The 15882-nt window shown below is 43.7% G+C and overlaps 1 protein-coding gene across 1 annotated transcript; it reads left to right on the forward strand.

The window, feature by feature from the left end:
* Positions 1–646: 646 nt before the first annotated feature.
* Positions 647–15569, forward strand: lmbrd2b (LMBR1 domain containing 2b). The gene is made up of 18 exons (XM_060049710.1): positions 647–805; positions 3536–3729; positions 3946–4058; positions 5200–5298; positions 5636–5803; positions 6266–6476; positions 7181–7255; positions 7594–7707; positions 8406–8589; positions 9235–9416; positions 10555–10688; positions 10771–10876; positions 10990–11087; positions 11180–11283; positions 11388–11434; positions 11556–11676; positions 12706–12832; positions 13401–15569. Exons 2-18 carry the CDS (start codon positions 3556–3558, stop codon positions 13462–13464), a joined length of 2121 nt encoding a protein of 706 aa, XP_059905693.1. The 5' UTR covers positions 647–805; positions 3536–3555; the 3' UTR covers positions 13465–15569.
* The last annotated feature ends 313 nt before the right edge of the window (positions 15570–15882 follow it).

The following is a 15882-nucleotide window of genomic DNA, read 5'->3' on the forward strand; positions in this document are numbered from 1 at the left end:
TTTAATGTAGGCCTACATTTACACACACACACACACACACACACACACACACACACACACACACACACACACACACACACACACACACACACACACACACACACACACACACACACACACACACACACACACACACACACACACACACACACACACACACACACACACATTCATTCATTCATTAAGCTCATCAGTGATCGCCCACAACTGAATCTTTCACCGTGATTGAGCCACCCCGCCCTCAGGTCGCAGTACGGTACTGCTGAATGTGATATAACATTACCCGGCTGTTCATCCTACCACCAGCAGAGGGCAGTTTAGTCTCTTCAGAAGGAGACAGAGGCATACAGCCAAGAGGTCATCGTTCCTGTTGGACTAGTGTGGAACAACAGAAGTAAATACTTAGTTAAACTTTAAAATTTAGAATTATCTCGACAAACCAGGCTCTACTGATTAAAGTAGATTTTAGAAATTGTCTCAACACCAATGGAGGTCAAGGCTTATGTTACACTGGCTTTGAAGGAATGACGTACATTGAATTTCATAATTATACTCGACCACATACTCCTAGAATATCCCTACAATTTGTAAACGAATTAATCTGTGGCGTCTCCTTTAAAGCCCGAGACGTCTTCGATGCGCATGCGTCGTGCATATTACGCTTCCTGCATTTTTCTTGGCTTGGGCAGCTAGGATGTGACCGATAGCTTTACAGGAATTACATGTGTTGTTATTCTGTAACAGAACCAGTGGATATACCCTGTCTGTTCACCATTGTTACATTCAACTTCTCTTTCCACTGAAGGTAAGATCGTAGTCACATTATCAGTGAATCCTCTATCCTGGTATTAAGTTATAACGTTAGCTGTTATGTTGTTATCAGGGCGTAGACTGAAGACGTGGAACATGCAATAACCATGACTGAATAAAAAGCATGTGTTATTTAATTATATCCCCGGCAATAATCCAGTCCAGTGTTGATTCACAGCTTCGTAATGTATGGTCTGTTCTTTTCGCTACCTCCAAGAGAAGCCACATCAGCTCATAATCCTAATACAATACAAACAATACACACAATGGCTGTCATTGTTCATAATGTCAAGGATTCCTTCTATCCTTCGGTGTCGTTATATGGTAACATGATGTTGTAATAATCCTCCGTCCAAACATGGAGTGCTACATCCCAGGTGATGCATACATAAGAGCAGCGTTTAATGTGAGGAGAATCTATACCTGAACAGGTGTTGCGATGAAAAGTGTGATGCTTTCAATCACGTGATCCAATCTTTTTTTTTCTGGAAATTCAAGTTTCTTGCTACGTTGCATTCATACCACTGGTAATGGGTTAATGACAACTGTGTGTGTGTGTGTGTGTGTGTGTGTGTGTGTGTGTGTGTGTGTGTGTGTGTGTGTGTGTGAGAACGAGCATATGACTAGGTCACGATTATCAGCAAGACAGTCGACAGTATGGATGATAACTTGGTCATCGCGATTCATGTGTGTCCTTACTGTCAAATAATGTATATTGAATCTATATTTTTGTTGATCTCTATGCCGGACTTTGAGAAATTATACAGCTAAACACCATACTATTATATTTATGACTGAGTTCACTCAACATTCGTATGATTGTTTGTTATTTCTGTTCACTTAAAATCTGTATTATTAGCGTTTAGTTATTGTTTTTGCTTCAAGACTCCTCACCTCTGTTGTATTTCTACCCTGACACATAATTGAATCATGTGTACTGAATCTTCGGCTAATTTCCCCATACGGGTGGGTTGTCAACCTAGTTTGACAGATGATGACATTTTCTCTCTTTCTTTTTCTTTTCCTTGTTCGGGGTGATACAAAACCACTGAGGGCATCTGTTCTGGTTGGGGAAAGTACAACACTCTACTTCTAACAAGGAAAGAGATCAGGAAACCGCCAAATAAAGTTTAGGACTTTTATTTAGAACTGTAACAAGGTAAAACAAAAGCCGTGCTGGTCTGTGGAACACCTGGGCTTTTGTATTACTTTGTTGAAGTTCTTAAGGTCTTGAACTTTATTCTGTGGTTTCCTGTTCTCTTTCCTTGTTTAAGTGTAAACAACATTCCATTTCCCACCCAAACTCCGAAAGCCAATGAAAACTGTTATTAACTGTTCTGATCAACAGTAGTTGCATTATTGATATGATAGGTGCCCTATTTTAGTAGGCTACAGTTTTTTTTCCATGTAGTATAATCGTTAATAATGGATATAGTAACTAGATAGAAATAGGTTTATTATTTTCAGGCCTATAGAGTGGCGAAGTCACGCCCCTTCCGGCAGAGCCCATGGGACCTATGTGATCGAAAAGTATGAATGGGCTTCAGTGCTGCCGCCCCACGCCTGTGGAAGGCCCTCCCTGACACCTTGAGGGCACCACAATCCACTGATTGTTTTAAAAAAGGTCTTAAAACATTTATTTTTAAGAAAACCTTTGGCTCCCACTCTTGTTGTTTTTAAACCCCCTTTTATTTTTATTTTTAAAATAAATATATATATATATATTTTTTTTAACAACACTGCTTTTAACCTGTAGCCCTTTGAGATCTTTGGATGAAAAGGGCACTATAAATGAAATGTATTATTATATTATTATTATAAACCGTCAAACTCTTGACATGAAAAATTATCATTTAAATCCACAAACAACATATGTGTAAATCCATGACATCTAAAGTCTGGGACCAGAAAATAATTACTTTGAAAAGTAATTTGAAACCCATTCATATTTTTCGATCTCATAGGTCCCATTGGCTCTAACGGAAGGGGCGTGACTTCGCCACTCTATATGAATGCTTAATTATTATTACTATCAGTGTTTCGACCAGCACTGTATGGTCCCCGCCTTTACAACCAATGTATAATAATTATACATTGGTATTATATACAATTATAATAATAATTATTACTTTTTAATTATTATGCATTAACAAAGTACAAACCTCTCGTAGGGTAAGGAAACATACTTCCATCAGGTACAAAGAATAAAGATAAATAATGACGTGGGAATACTGTTCACAACAATAGTGCCATAAAGCTCTGATAATGACATGCTGTTGTATTGTTTTTATATTGTATCTACTAGTCATGTTTGTACGTGTTGCACATATTACGATTGTTTTACTACTGTTAAAGGTGCTGTAGGTTGTAAAAAGAGAAGGTGAGAGAGAAGGTAAACAAACTTAGCAACCAAAAAATAGTACCTTCCCTCCCTCCCTCCCTTTGTTTCTCCTACATCTCCTACACAAGAGCTACAATGGATTCCCCAAACCAATCAGGAAAAGAAACCCTGATTGGTCAGAAATAAGCTGGGAGAAGTCTACAATCCAAAGTAGTCTCATACAGTGGCAGGCGCAGTCAACTAGAAGCAGATATTCTCACAGCACAGTTCACACACTTACAGCCGACCGCAAACATCAAGAAATTACCCTGGAAGTAAAGCTCTTGAGTCTCGCCCACAGCCACTCTTATGTCCCGTGTGTACGTCCCTTGTTGTGTGTTGCAGGTGACCTGAGCAGCGTCAGGATGAGTGGGGCGGCGCTGGGCCTGGAGATCGTGGTGGTCTTCTTCCTGGCCCTCTTCCTGCTCCACCGCTACGGAGACTTCCGGAAGCAGCAGCGCATGGTGCTGTTTGGCACCCTGCTGGCCTGGTACCTCTGCTTCCTCATCGTGTTCATCCTGCCGCTGGACGTCACCACGGTCAGCGCGCACACACACACACACAGCATTAGTGGCATCTTTATCCTCAATATATAGATATCTTACATAAATCGTCTCTAATCTTGTGTGTGTGTGTGTGTGTGTGTGTGTGTGTGTGTGTGTGTGTGTGTGTGTGTGTGTGTGTGTGTGTGTGTGTGTGTGTGTGTGTGTGTGTGTGTGTGTGTGTGTGTGTGTGTGTGTGTGTGTGTGTTACAGACTATCTACAGACAGTGTAAGTTGGACCACGAGAAGCATGCAGCTATCGCAACAGTCGGCCCACTTCCGTCCAATCAGACAACGGCAAACTCTACGGTCCCGCCCACTGTAAGGTAAGATGGTGTCCCTTTATTAAAGCTTGAATTGGCAATCCAATTTTAGAATTTGTCTTTGCCATATTTGTGGAAATTCTCTTTACTAACAGCATGAGAAATGAGAAAAAATCTCTCATTCCACCGGTGTTCACGTGCACTCCTCTCTCTCAACTGTAACCGGTGTTCACGTGCACTCCTCTCTCTCAACTGTAACCGGTGTTCACGTGCACTCCTCTCTCTCAACTGTAACCGGTGTTCACGTGCACTCCTCTCTCAACTGTAACTGGTGTTCACGTGCACTCCTCTCTCTCAACTGTAACCGGTGTTCACGTGCACTCCTCTCTCTCAACTGTAACCGGTGTTCACGTGCACTCCTCCCTCTCAACTGTAACTGGTGTTCACGTGCACTCCTCTCTCTCAACTGTAACCGGTGTTCACGTGCACTCCTCTCTCAACTGTAACCGGTGTTCACGTGCACTCCTCTCTCAACGGTAACCGGTGTTCACGTGCACTCCTCTCTCTCAACTGTAACTGGTGTTCACGTGCACTCCTCTCTCTCAACTGTAACCGGTGTTCACGTGCATGCCTCTCTCAACTGTAACCGGTGTTCACGTGCACTCCTCTCTCTCAACTGTAACTGGTGTTCACGTGCACTCCTCTCTCTCAACTGTAACCGGTGTTCACGTGCACTCCTCTCTCTCAACGGTAACCGGTGTTCACGTGCACTCCTCTCTCTCAACTGTAACCGGTGTTCACGTGCACTCCTCTCTCTCAACTGTAACCGGTGTTCACGTGCACTCCTCTCTCAACGGTAACCGGTGTTCACGTGCACTCCTCTCTCTCAACTGTAACTGGTGTTCACGTGCACTCCTCTCTCTCAACTGTAACCGGTGTTCACGTGCACTCCTCTCTCTCAACGGTAACCGGTGTTCACGTGCACTCCTCTCTCTCAACTGTAACCGGTGTTCACGTGCACTCCTCTCTCTCAACTGTAACCGGTGTTCACGTGCACTCCTCTCTCAACTGTAACCGGTGTTCACGTGCACTCCTCTCTCAACTGTAACTGGTGTTCACGTGCACTCCTCTCTCTCAACGGTAACCGGTGTTCACGTGCATGCCTCTCAACTGTAACCGGCGTTCACGTGCACTCCTCCCACAGCGTCCCCAAGCCATGCTACCAGCCCTGGAGCTACGTCCCTGACGGAGTCATGCCTGTGTTCTGGAGGGTGGTGTACTGGACCTCCCAGTGTCTCACATGGTCAGTGCTGTGGTAGTATCATAGTATAATGGTAGAAATACTATCGCAAGTTATAGTATAGTATTACCCCCTTTTCCTATGTATGCTTTAATTTCTCTCACTGTGGATGAGTGCGTAATTGTAAATAGTATATGTTAAATCATTGAGAAATTGCCACTATGTATTTACCTTTTAGTCAACAAGGAGACATCTTTATACAGAGTGAAACATCAGGGATTCAGACACACGTCATTAAGGAGCCGATAGGGTTTAGGGGAGATGCTGCGACTGGGAGTCAAACCCCAGACTAGACTTTCCTGTCTCCAATCAGGACTTTTATTTTGACACGCCCCTGCAGGCTGCTGCTGCCGTTCATGCAGTCGTACGCCCGCTCCGGCGGCTTCTCCATCGGGGGCAAGGTGAAGACGGCGCTCATCGAGAACGCCATCTACTACGGCACCTACCTGCTCATCTTCGGCTCGCTGCTCATCTACGTGGCCGTGCACCCCGAGTGGCACCTCTCCTGGTGAGGGACACACGCACATGCACACGCACACACGCAAACGCACACACACAGGCGTGTTTGGTTAAGAACTCTGGGGGGGACACGCCGACTTGTGACGTCACCAACGGATACGTGTCTCAATGTTTTTTAATGGCTAATCAATCGTAGGCCTGGTAGAAAATGTTGGCCCTATTAAATTACATTATATGATCAATTTAAATAAATAGAATGCCTGATATTTATAGTTAGAACTTTAAATACAAGTAGCAACTGGTCCATACTGAACACGCAGTCAAATAGATAATCAAAAAAAAAGTTACATTGCATAGCAGGATTAAATGAGGAATAAATCTAAATAAAGCAATTGAATTTAAATATAACTCCATTGTGGTGAGTTGCCCCCAATTGTCTTCTGGTCATTGCATTATGATGCCGTGTAGCAGTCTTTCCCGCCTCACACCCCGTCCGTCCGTTCCGGTGCAGGTACGAGCTGCAGACCATCGGCATCACGGCCGCCAACACCTGGGGGCTCTTCCTGCTGGTGCTGTTGCTAGGCTACGGGCTGGTGGAGATCCCGCGCTCCTACTGGAACGCGTCGCGCCGCGGCCACCTGCTGGTCAAGACCTACTTCAAGGCGGCCAAGCTGATGACGGAGAAGGCGGACGCCGAGGAGAACCTGGAGGACGTGATGGAGGTCAGGGGGAGGAGCCGTGACGGGGGGGGGGGGGGGGGGGGTCAGCAGGTGTTTGGGGTCAGCAGCCCCTAAAGGTCATAGGGTTGGTACCCGCAAACAATGTGTGCAGTAAAGCTTAGGGGTGGGAATCTCTTGCCACCTCACGATTCGATTCGATTCCGATTATGAGGTCAACGATTCGATTCTGAAGCGATTATCTTATTTTATATTATGTTATTATTTTTTTATGTACATTTCCATGCGTGATTTTCAAAAATATATTTATATACATCTGGGTTTGCTACTCAGTTTGCTAATCACTTCCTACTTTTGTGATGATCATTAAAGACATCAACAGATGAATTAACTTATCTAATATTTCATAAGAGAGAAAGCTTTTGTCACAAATATGACTTTCTATGAACAATGCAATAATGAATGCAGCTTGCATTATAACACAATATGGAAGCATGCAAAAAATAGGTTTCAGTTTTATTTTCTTTCTTTATTTAGATATTCTACATGTATCTATCATGTCGCCTTTAGTATTGGATGTAAGTAACAATCACTAAACAGTGGTTTCATTACAAACACTGCTGATATAGAAAGATCAAGCTAGCTGTAGGCCTCCTGCTGGAAGATGGGGCCCAACCCCTACCCTTATGACCTACCCTATGACAAACAACCTGTGGAAGTTAATCTTTATTTCTGTGTTATTGCTACAGGAAGTGCGAAAAGTCAGCGAAACGATCAAGTACAACCACCAACTCAGGAAGTACATCGATACCATTCTAAGAAAAGTGAGTATTCTAAAAACTTGGACAATATCAGCCCAATTTTACACATGCACACTAATAAAGCGCTCCTTATCAGATTAAGATCAGCTTCAGTTTCGATGAAAATTCAGTCCTGGAAAGACCCGAGATCAATTTGACCCATTTGATCCATTTCCAGAGCGGCCACTTTGCATGGCCCTGTGACTCAGAGTACAACGTTAATCGGATGAATCAGCCTTAAATAAACCCAAAGCGTGCATTCAAACATACTCTCTGAGTCTAGCCAACCCAGTGTCCCTTGACCGTAGCACTCAGCGGCGTGCATGTGAAGCGTAGCTGGACTGACGTGATGTGGTCCACAGTGTCCAGTGGTCTACCAGGAGAAGATGGGCAGAAACATGGACGACTACGAGGACTTTGACGACAAGCAGAACACCTACCCCACGGAGAAGAACCTGGTGAAGCTGCACAAACAGGTGGGGACCCGAGAGGACACCGCCTGGAGCCAGTTCATAGTGTACATGTGGTGGTGACAAGTTCAGCCCTCCAGGCTATCGTTTGACCCAGGAGCCACAGTGCCTCCAACCTTTAAAGTCTTGGAGAACCAGCAAAGAAATTCAGGAGAAACCCGTTTGCAAGCTCCAAAATACCGTCTTATTGTTCTGAAAAATGTTTGAACGCTTCAACCGTTGGTTAATGTAGATATGTGCACCTGACGTCAAGAGCACCTGACGTCAAGAGCACAGCTGCCGCTGACACCTCCATGATTCAATCTATTTATACAGCTGGTGACTGGCCAGGTTGACTTTATTGTTCAAATAACTACCATACACATGGTCGCAGTCTGGAGGGCTGTGTGAGGCTATTCATAGCATGTATATGTACTATATTCTCCTTCCCCAACATGCACACACATGATCATCCAAGATTCTAAGATAGATATCTTTACATCTATCGTACATCCATCGTCACTCATCTTCTTCATCATCGCATAGAATCCTGATTCGTCTGTCTGTCTGTCTGTCTGTCTGTCTGTCTGTGTCTCTCTGTCTGTCTCTCTGTCTGTCTGTCTGTTTGTCTCTGTCTATCTGTGTGTGTGTGTGTGTGTGTGTGTGTGTGTGTCTGTCTCCTGTCCGTCTCTCCGTCTCTCGGTGGGTGTGTCCCTCCCTCCCAGGTCATCTACACGGTGCAGAGGCACAACCGGACGCGGGTCCAGTGGCAGATGCTGCTGCAGCAGGCCGTCCACCTGGAGGACGTGGCCCGCAACGAGAGCAGCGCGGCCCACCAGTTCTCCCACAGCTTCCCCTCCACCGAGCCCCCCGGCTGGGTCAGCCGATACTTGTACACGCCCACCGTAGGTCAGTCGGCCAATCGAGGCAGAGAGCTACCTGTGGCTGTGACACGACGCAGTGGTACACGCCCACCGTGATCAGCCGGCCAATCGGAGCAGAGAGCAACCTGTGACACGACGCAGTGGTACACGCCCACCGTGATCAGTCGGCCAATCGGAGCAGAGAGCAACCTGTGACATGACGCAGTTTGTTAGAAAAAAAACGAAAGAATCACAAAAGTGTAATGTTTTGGTTTATTCACAGTACAGAGCCCGTATTTGACCACCAGGTGTGTCGGTGGTTAGCCATTCCGAGCCGTTTCAAAATATAGCCATGCGTGACATCACAAGGAGGGCTGTCCATCCGGGAGTTAATCTATACTTCGTACGTCTCCAGGCCGACACTCTTTATACTATTTCGACCTTACAACATACTTGTATTGTCGCTTTGGTTGCAAGCGCTTCTGTTAAAAGGCAGTTAATTAAGAGGATGCATTATTTTACACTTTAATGACTTTTTTCTAAACAAGTAAATACTTTGTCAAAACTTGAGTTGGATCGAGACCTCAAAAAGAAGAAATCTTTCCATTCAAACCAAACCCCCCCCCCCCCCCCCCAACACCATTGGCCACCTCGTGTTCCTAACCCGTGTCCGTGTGTCCGTCCGTCCCAGAGTGGTACTGGGAGTGTCTGCTGAAGCAGTGGTTCTACCGGCTGCTGTCGGTGGTCCTGACCCTGTTCTCCGTGTCGGTGGTGTGGTCCGAGTGCACCTTCTTCAGCACGCGGCCCGTCCTCTCGCTGTTCGCCGTCTTCATCCAGCTGGCCGAGAGGGACTACAACTACCTGTACATCGAGGTACGTCCCCCCCCCCGGACACGCCTCTCCCAACCCTGACCCTGACCCAACGCAACGGAGCGTCCCCTGACCGCAGGGACTGGGGACCTCCAGCCACGGCTCTGGGTTTGATATCCCCCATGTCTTTCTGGAGCATTCGGGTCATTCCTGAACTAACCTAACCGGTCAATGAAACGCCCTGTCTCGGCTGGTCCCCTCTGTTTAGGCTTTCACTGTCTCCATTTGCTACAATTAGATTAGATTGGTGTTGGCGCTTGACTCACATTACCTGGTAACCCAAAGCAGCCTGAAACAGCCAGATGACTTGGGTATTTGGTTCTGTAATCCTAATGCTGAGTAAGACTGAATCACAAGAATGGTTCCTGTGGACTAAAGATCATCCATTTATTCATTACTATGACAGTTTGGTGAATTGAACCTACTATAAATCAAGTCTGTTGCTATCATATCGATGAACATATTCATTTAAATCAGGGGTGTCAAACTCATTTTAGCTCAGGGGCCACATGGAGGATAATCTATTCCCAAGTGGGCCGGACCGGTAAAAATATGGCATAATTATGTAAAATTAAACATGCTGTGAGCACACCAAACACAGGTTTCCCATTTACTTCCGTGAATAAAAAGGACGATGACCATTTTTCTTAGAAAACACTGCACTCTGTGTCCACTTTTCGTCTTTTTGACAGACATTTTGGGGCAATGAGAGTGCCAAAGCGCATAATGTTGAAAGTATAAGGCAAAACGACATATACTTGCTCCCTGCTCAGCCCCGGTATAAAGTTTGCTTGCTTAACATAATTGCTATTGCGACTTCTAGTGGACACATTAAGAACAGCAGTTTCCTTCATTGAAAAATAGCAGATCATTTTACGTTACATTCCAAAGCGACTTCCAGTTACACACAATTGTCCAGTAGTTCAATGTACAACAAATTAATCAGTGCCAGTCAATGCAATCCATGTAATGCTAGGAAGGATTTTAATAATTTATTTTTTTTTTTTTTTTATAAAAAAAAATATATATTTTTTTACAATACTGTACTTCACAAAATCATCTCGCCCGCGGGCCGTACGTTTGACACCCCTGATTTAAATCATTAATTATAAATGCTTGAATTGTTCTACCTGTCCACCAGATGGCGTGCTTCCTCACCATCTTCTTCCTGTGCACGTGCGTCTACTCCACCGTGTTCCGCATCCGAGTGTTCAACTACTACTACTTCGCCTCGCACCATCAGACGGACGCCTACAGCCTGCAGTTCAGTGGCATGTGAGTGTCCACACACAGGACGTACAGCCTACACGTAACGTGCCCCCGGTCCCGTGGTCTGACCACATGGCCTCCCTTCCAGGTTGTTCTGCCGGCTGACTCCTCCCCTCTGCCTGAACTTCCTGGGTCTGATCCACATGGACAAGGCCATCTCCCAGCAGCAGAAGTTGCAGACGGCCTACACATCCGTAACTCCTACTGAACTACATTGATTCTGACTATCCATATTGTTTACCGTCTATTTATTTAAGCCTGCCACATCCAAAACAACCTAACGAACCGGTTTTGCTTTGCTCTACAGATCATGGGCTCGATGAAGGTGCTGTCGTTCATCGCCAACGGCTTCTACATCTACTACCCCATGCTGATAGTGATCCTCTGCATCGCCACGTACTTCAGGTGAGGTCCACCCTTCCGACGGCTGCACTGGAAACACTGGGTTCCCTTTGCTTTGTTTTCAAAGTGTGAACCCACTGCGCCCCGTTCCTCAGCCTGGGCACGCGCTGCCTCAACCTGATGGGCTTCCAGCAGTTCATGGGAGACAACGAGTTGACCTCCGACCTCATCGACGAGGGCAAGGAGCTGATCCGACGAGGCAAGGGGCCGCAAGTCAACGCATGTGTTTCAAAAAAAACATTAAAAAGAATGTATGTGCTCGCCGTTGCACTTTCTTACTGGTTATTGCATTCTTTTGGACAGAAAAAAGAAAACGACAAAGGACTGAGGATGGAGAGAACAGACGAAGAGTGAGTATTATGTTTGTTTCAAACATTATTATCATAGTTATGAGAGGCAGATAGGGATGCAAAATATTGCTTGAAAAAAAGCAACAAAACAAAAAAAGCTCACGCTACCGTGTCTTGCCAGGAGTGGAAGGAGCGCTATGGCAACCAGAGGGACGACTACTCGGCCCGCAACAGAAGTACAAACTCGGAGATGAAGGAGACCAGCTACTCGGACACGGTCGCTCCTGTCCCCACTGACAGACGTAAGCCCAGGCGTCACACCTCCTACTAGGAGCCCAGCTTCACTGCCCAAGTACAGATGGCAAAGACGTGTCCGATTTGAAGTCACTTTTATTAGTATATCCCTTAAAGGGACACTGTGTAATATTTTAAGTCATTTATTACCTCAAATCAACGTGTTCATTCATAAATAAGTCCTCATTGGTGTATAATTATCTCTGCCAAAAATCTCACTTATCCTCCTGAGCGAAGAATAATTAATATGTAGTTACATAGGACGGGTAAGCTTCATGGAGGCTACCATGTTCTTCCGGTCTATGAACTGCCGAGAGGGACAAAAAGCACTACGTGGTACAGGAAATGCAAACGCGTTTTCACTCTGAGCCAGCTTGAATGATGACTGAAATAATTCACTATCTTGCTCGAGGAATAATTACTCATACATCATTAGCTTACACTAATGATTCAATGCAGTTTGACATTTGTTTGAAATAACGAACCTCATCATCACTCGAATGACTCGATGAGGTAGTATTGGATGTCATGACACACCTTCTTGGCACATACTGCCCACCGCAGTTTTTGAACAAGCGAGCACTATTAGTTTGAATGCAATATTCAATTGTACCACTAGATGGGAGTAATTTTTACAGTGTCCCTTTAAACCCAGAGACATTCTCAAAAGGGTACATCTTGTACTGCTTTCATTTCTTTCAATTGTTCTGCTGTAACATCCTTTAAAATCTGGGATAAATATACTGCTATGTTATTATAAGATAATACCCCTTTATCCTAGGCTATTTGCTTTTGTAAAAATGTAAGTACACCCACTTGTTTCTGCATATTGGACTTTCAAGATCCTAAAAAGAGCTGATATAGTTCCCTAACTTTGATTTGATATAAAACTTCACAATAGTTTTAATGTCACTTTGCCCTCGCACTTCTCAAACATTGTTTGCAATCATGTGTCAGAAATTGGAATATTAAAAAAAGGTGTTTTCCCATTGGTTGTAAAAGGTCATTTGGTATTTGTGCGGTTTCTTTTGCGACAGAGGCCAAATACTCGCGGGCAGGCAGTCGGTCGGAGAGGGACAGCGTGGAGCTCCTTCAGGACGCAGAGCCACTAGACTTCAACGCTGATACGCTCACAGACGACCCGCTGGACGCCAACTCCACCAGGTACACAACAGCTGTACCACATCAGTATGAATAGTACTATTACTAGTCCTTAGGCAGACGCTTTTTAACCAGGGTGACCAATTGTGACCAATTGATTGTTCAAGGTAACCAATTCACACCAGTAGGAGACCTTTGTGTTACGGAAATACGTGACTTCCGCGGTTGCCCTGTAATCACGCTTGTGTCATGCTCCGCATTGCTCAGTCACACCTTCAAAGGTGCAGGCACCAGAAACGCGGCTGGGCACCGGATACAACGCACCCGAGGGAATCCCGCCTGTGTTAAAGCAAAACGGAGTCTGACAGCAGGCCACCTGCAAGAACTGTCTTGTAGGTGGCCTGCTGTCAGACTCAAGAACTGTCTTGCTTGAAACTTGAAACGAGTGTTGAAAATCACAATCATCATCATGATCGTTGTTCCAGTTTGTGATCACCATCACGGTCTGATGATTAGAGAGAGACATTGATTGTCTGTACCTTCTCTCCTCTCTCCTCTCTCTCTGGATGATATGAGAGAGACAGTGACTTTGTATTTACCTTCTCTCCTTTCTCTTTTTCTCTCTTTCCAGGCCCGCCGGTGGAAGGTACCTGTCCATGTCCTCCTCTCGCAGTCGGATCTTTGATGACGTCTGATTGGACGACAGACAGGAAGTGGTTAGAGGGACAGGATGTGCATGTCTATCTTAAGCATCCTGCAAAAGGAAGGAGAAACCAAGATGCATTACATGGCAAGGATTAACTGAAATGTGCAATTCTTTATTATCTATGTCAAAAAAAGTAACCTTACGATGATTTCCCTTGAGTTGCTGCTCTGGTGAAGGCTGCTACGAACAAACAAACAATAAAAAATGATTTAATAACACACACACACACACACACACACACACACACACACACACACACACACACACACACACACACACACACACACACACACACACACACACACACACACACACACACACACACACCTGCAGCTGCATGGCTTAAGTTACACCTTCTGTTACAACTGCTGTTACTAGTATCGTACAGTAACTTAAGACTCTTGTATGAAACTATTGCTGTGTGGCTTACTGTTGGCCACTGGGTTAGTTATCCATTCTACTATAGCCAGTTATTTAAAGAAAGTGATAGCACCACCACCAAGAATTGGCTTTTTGGGTTGTTGCTGTTGTTGTTGCTGTTGCTAGGGGGCTGAATCAAAACATTTGTTGGTTGGTTTAATTTTTTTTCAGTGTACCAGTTAACGGTATTTTTGTTTTGCATCTAATAACAAGGTTAAGATGATGCAAATCCATTTTTTATTGGCATGGTGGCTCAAATAGATTAGACTGATGTCGATCCTTGCAACTAGAATAATGTTTCTGTAAAAACAAATTTTATTTTATTATTATTTTTCTTAGTTTTATGTGATTTTTTTTTGTTTTGTTTGTTAATACGTCTAATGCTGTCCAGAAAACATGGAGATGGTTCCTTGAAGGACACATTTAAAATAGGCAAAGGCATTGATAATGAGATATGTTTTCCCATATACCATGGGAAATGTTTTAATTCACCGCAGCCACAGCCAGAAACCATTTGCTTGACACACCAAGTAAGTGCCGCTTCAAAAGTGCTCTGCTATTCGAATCCCTCAGTCGTTTATTATTATATTAACTAGACTGAAAAGGGATGGACTAACGATGTGTTGTTGATCACAGTTGAAATATTGTAACTAATGTTGAAGGATCTATCTTTGTTTCTTCGCAGTCGCAAACTTTGCCTGGATTAAATAGTTCAGCAAGTAAAACCTCTCTGAAATGTTGCCCTATGTCTTGTCGTTGCTGGTTTTATATTTAAACAAAAAAAAGTCAGTTTTGGGATTCGGGTCATGAAGTAAGACGGCCAGTGGTGTGAGCTTGGGTCGTTTTTGTTAACTTTATTTAACGTAGACAAACAGTTTGTAACAATGTCCATTTGTGCCATGTTTGCCTTTCCCCTCTATGGTTTTATTTATGATGACAACCGCTGGAGCAAGAATTAATTACCGTACAAATATATCTTCCTACAAGTATAATATTTAAGCATGTACAGCTAACATTGATGTGGTTATACATTCAAGGCATTCTACTAAAATACATGGCGCTCAAAGATAAAGACTGTCACACTGGAATTCACTGTATACACTGAATGTGTAAATACCTTGTTTTGTGCTGGAGTCCAGATTTCCCCTCTTGGTCTGTCCCTTTTGCGTCACACATACTTTCTTGTATATATGGTCTTATGGTCTGATTATATACATGTTTTTGTATTATATTATGCACCTACAAATCCCAACTGTGACTTAGTATTTATTATGTTTAGCTATTCCTAGAAATACCTGATTTATGTTGCTGTTGTTCAAGCTATCGGGTACCAAATGTTAAATTATTCATTTATTTCCAATTCTTTTGTCTGTCTGAATATGTAAAAAAAAACTTAAACAAGGACACTACAAATGGTAAATGTTATACTGTGTTGGGATACTGAATCTACTGAATTGAGATTGTATGTGTGGATGATTTTGATAATGAAGGTTTTTATCTTGAATGTAAGTAGTGATATATAAATCTTGCATCTCGATATTTGAGCACTTTTTGTGAACATAACAATATCGCCAAATCCTTATTCTGGATTTTAGGGCAGTAGAGCTAAATATAATGTAATGCCGTCTGATTTAATAAACCAGTCGTAATTAAATAAAAACAAATTCAATCATACCTATTTTTGTTGTCTGCATATTTTTTCCGATATATTCAAAGTATCCACATCAGAATCTATGAAATTACCTAGATTTCATTTGTAACAGCTGAGTAGGACAAACTCAGCAGCCTACCATTTATTTATTTGTTAATCAACAACACCGGTTTGTGTGGCTTCGATCAAAGTCCTACTGGGCTTGTCTACATTTTCTGGTTTAACATTATCAATCTCTATCCACAGTCTGTTTGGCAAGGTAAACATTTGTACAACTTACAGAGCAAAACATAATCGTTATTAAAAGCAATATTTCTAGAGAGGGGGAAACTCACT

The sequence above is a fragment of the Gadus macrocephalus genome, chromosome 4, assembly GCF_031168955.1.
Source record: "Gadus macrocephalus chromosome 4, ASM3116895v1".
Classification (NCBI taxonomy): domain Eukaryota; kingdom Metazoa; phylum Chordata; class Actinopteri; order Gadiformes; family Gadidae; genus Gadus; species Gadus macrocephalus.

What these genes read in the sequence shown, in the direction of transcription:
- lmbrd2b (XM_060049710.1), top strand. Translation starts at nt 3,556, where the DNA reads ATGAGTGGGGCGGCGCTGGGCCTGGAGATCGTGGTGGTCTTCTTCCTG. An exon ending in AGCCTGCAGTTCAGTGGCAT is followed by an intron (nt 10,689 to 10,770) that starts GTGAGTGTCCAC and finishes CCTCCCTTCCAG; the next exon opens with GTTGTTCTGCCGGCTGACTC. An exon ending in CAAGGAGCTGATCCGACGAG is followed by an intron (nt 11,284 to 11,387) that starts GCAAGGGGCCGC and finishes TCTTTTGGACAG; the next exon opens with AAAAAAGAAAACGACAAAGG.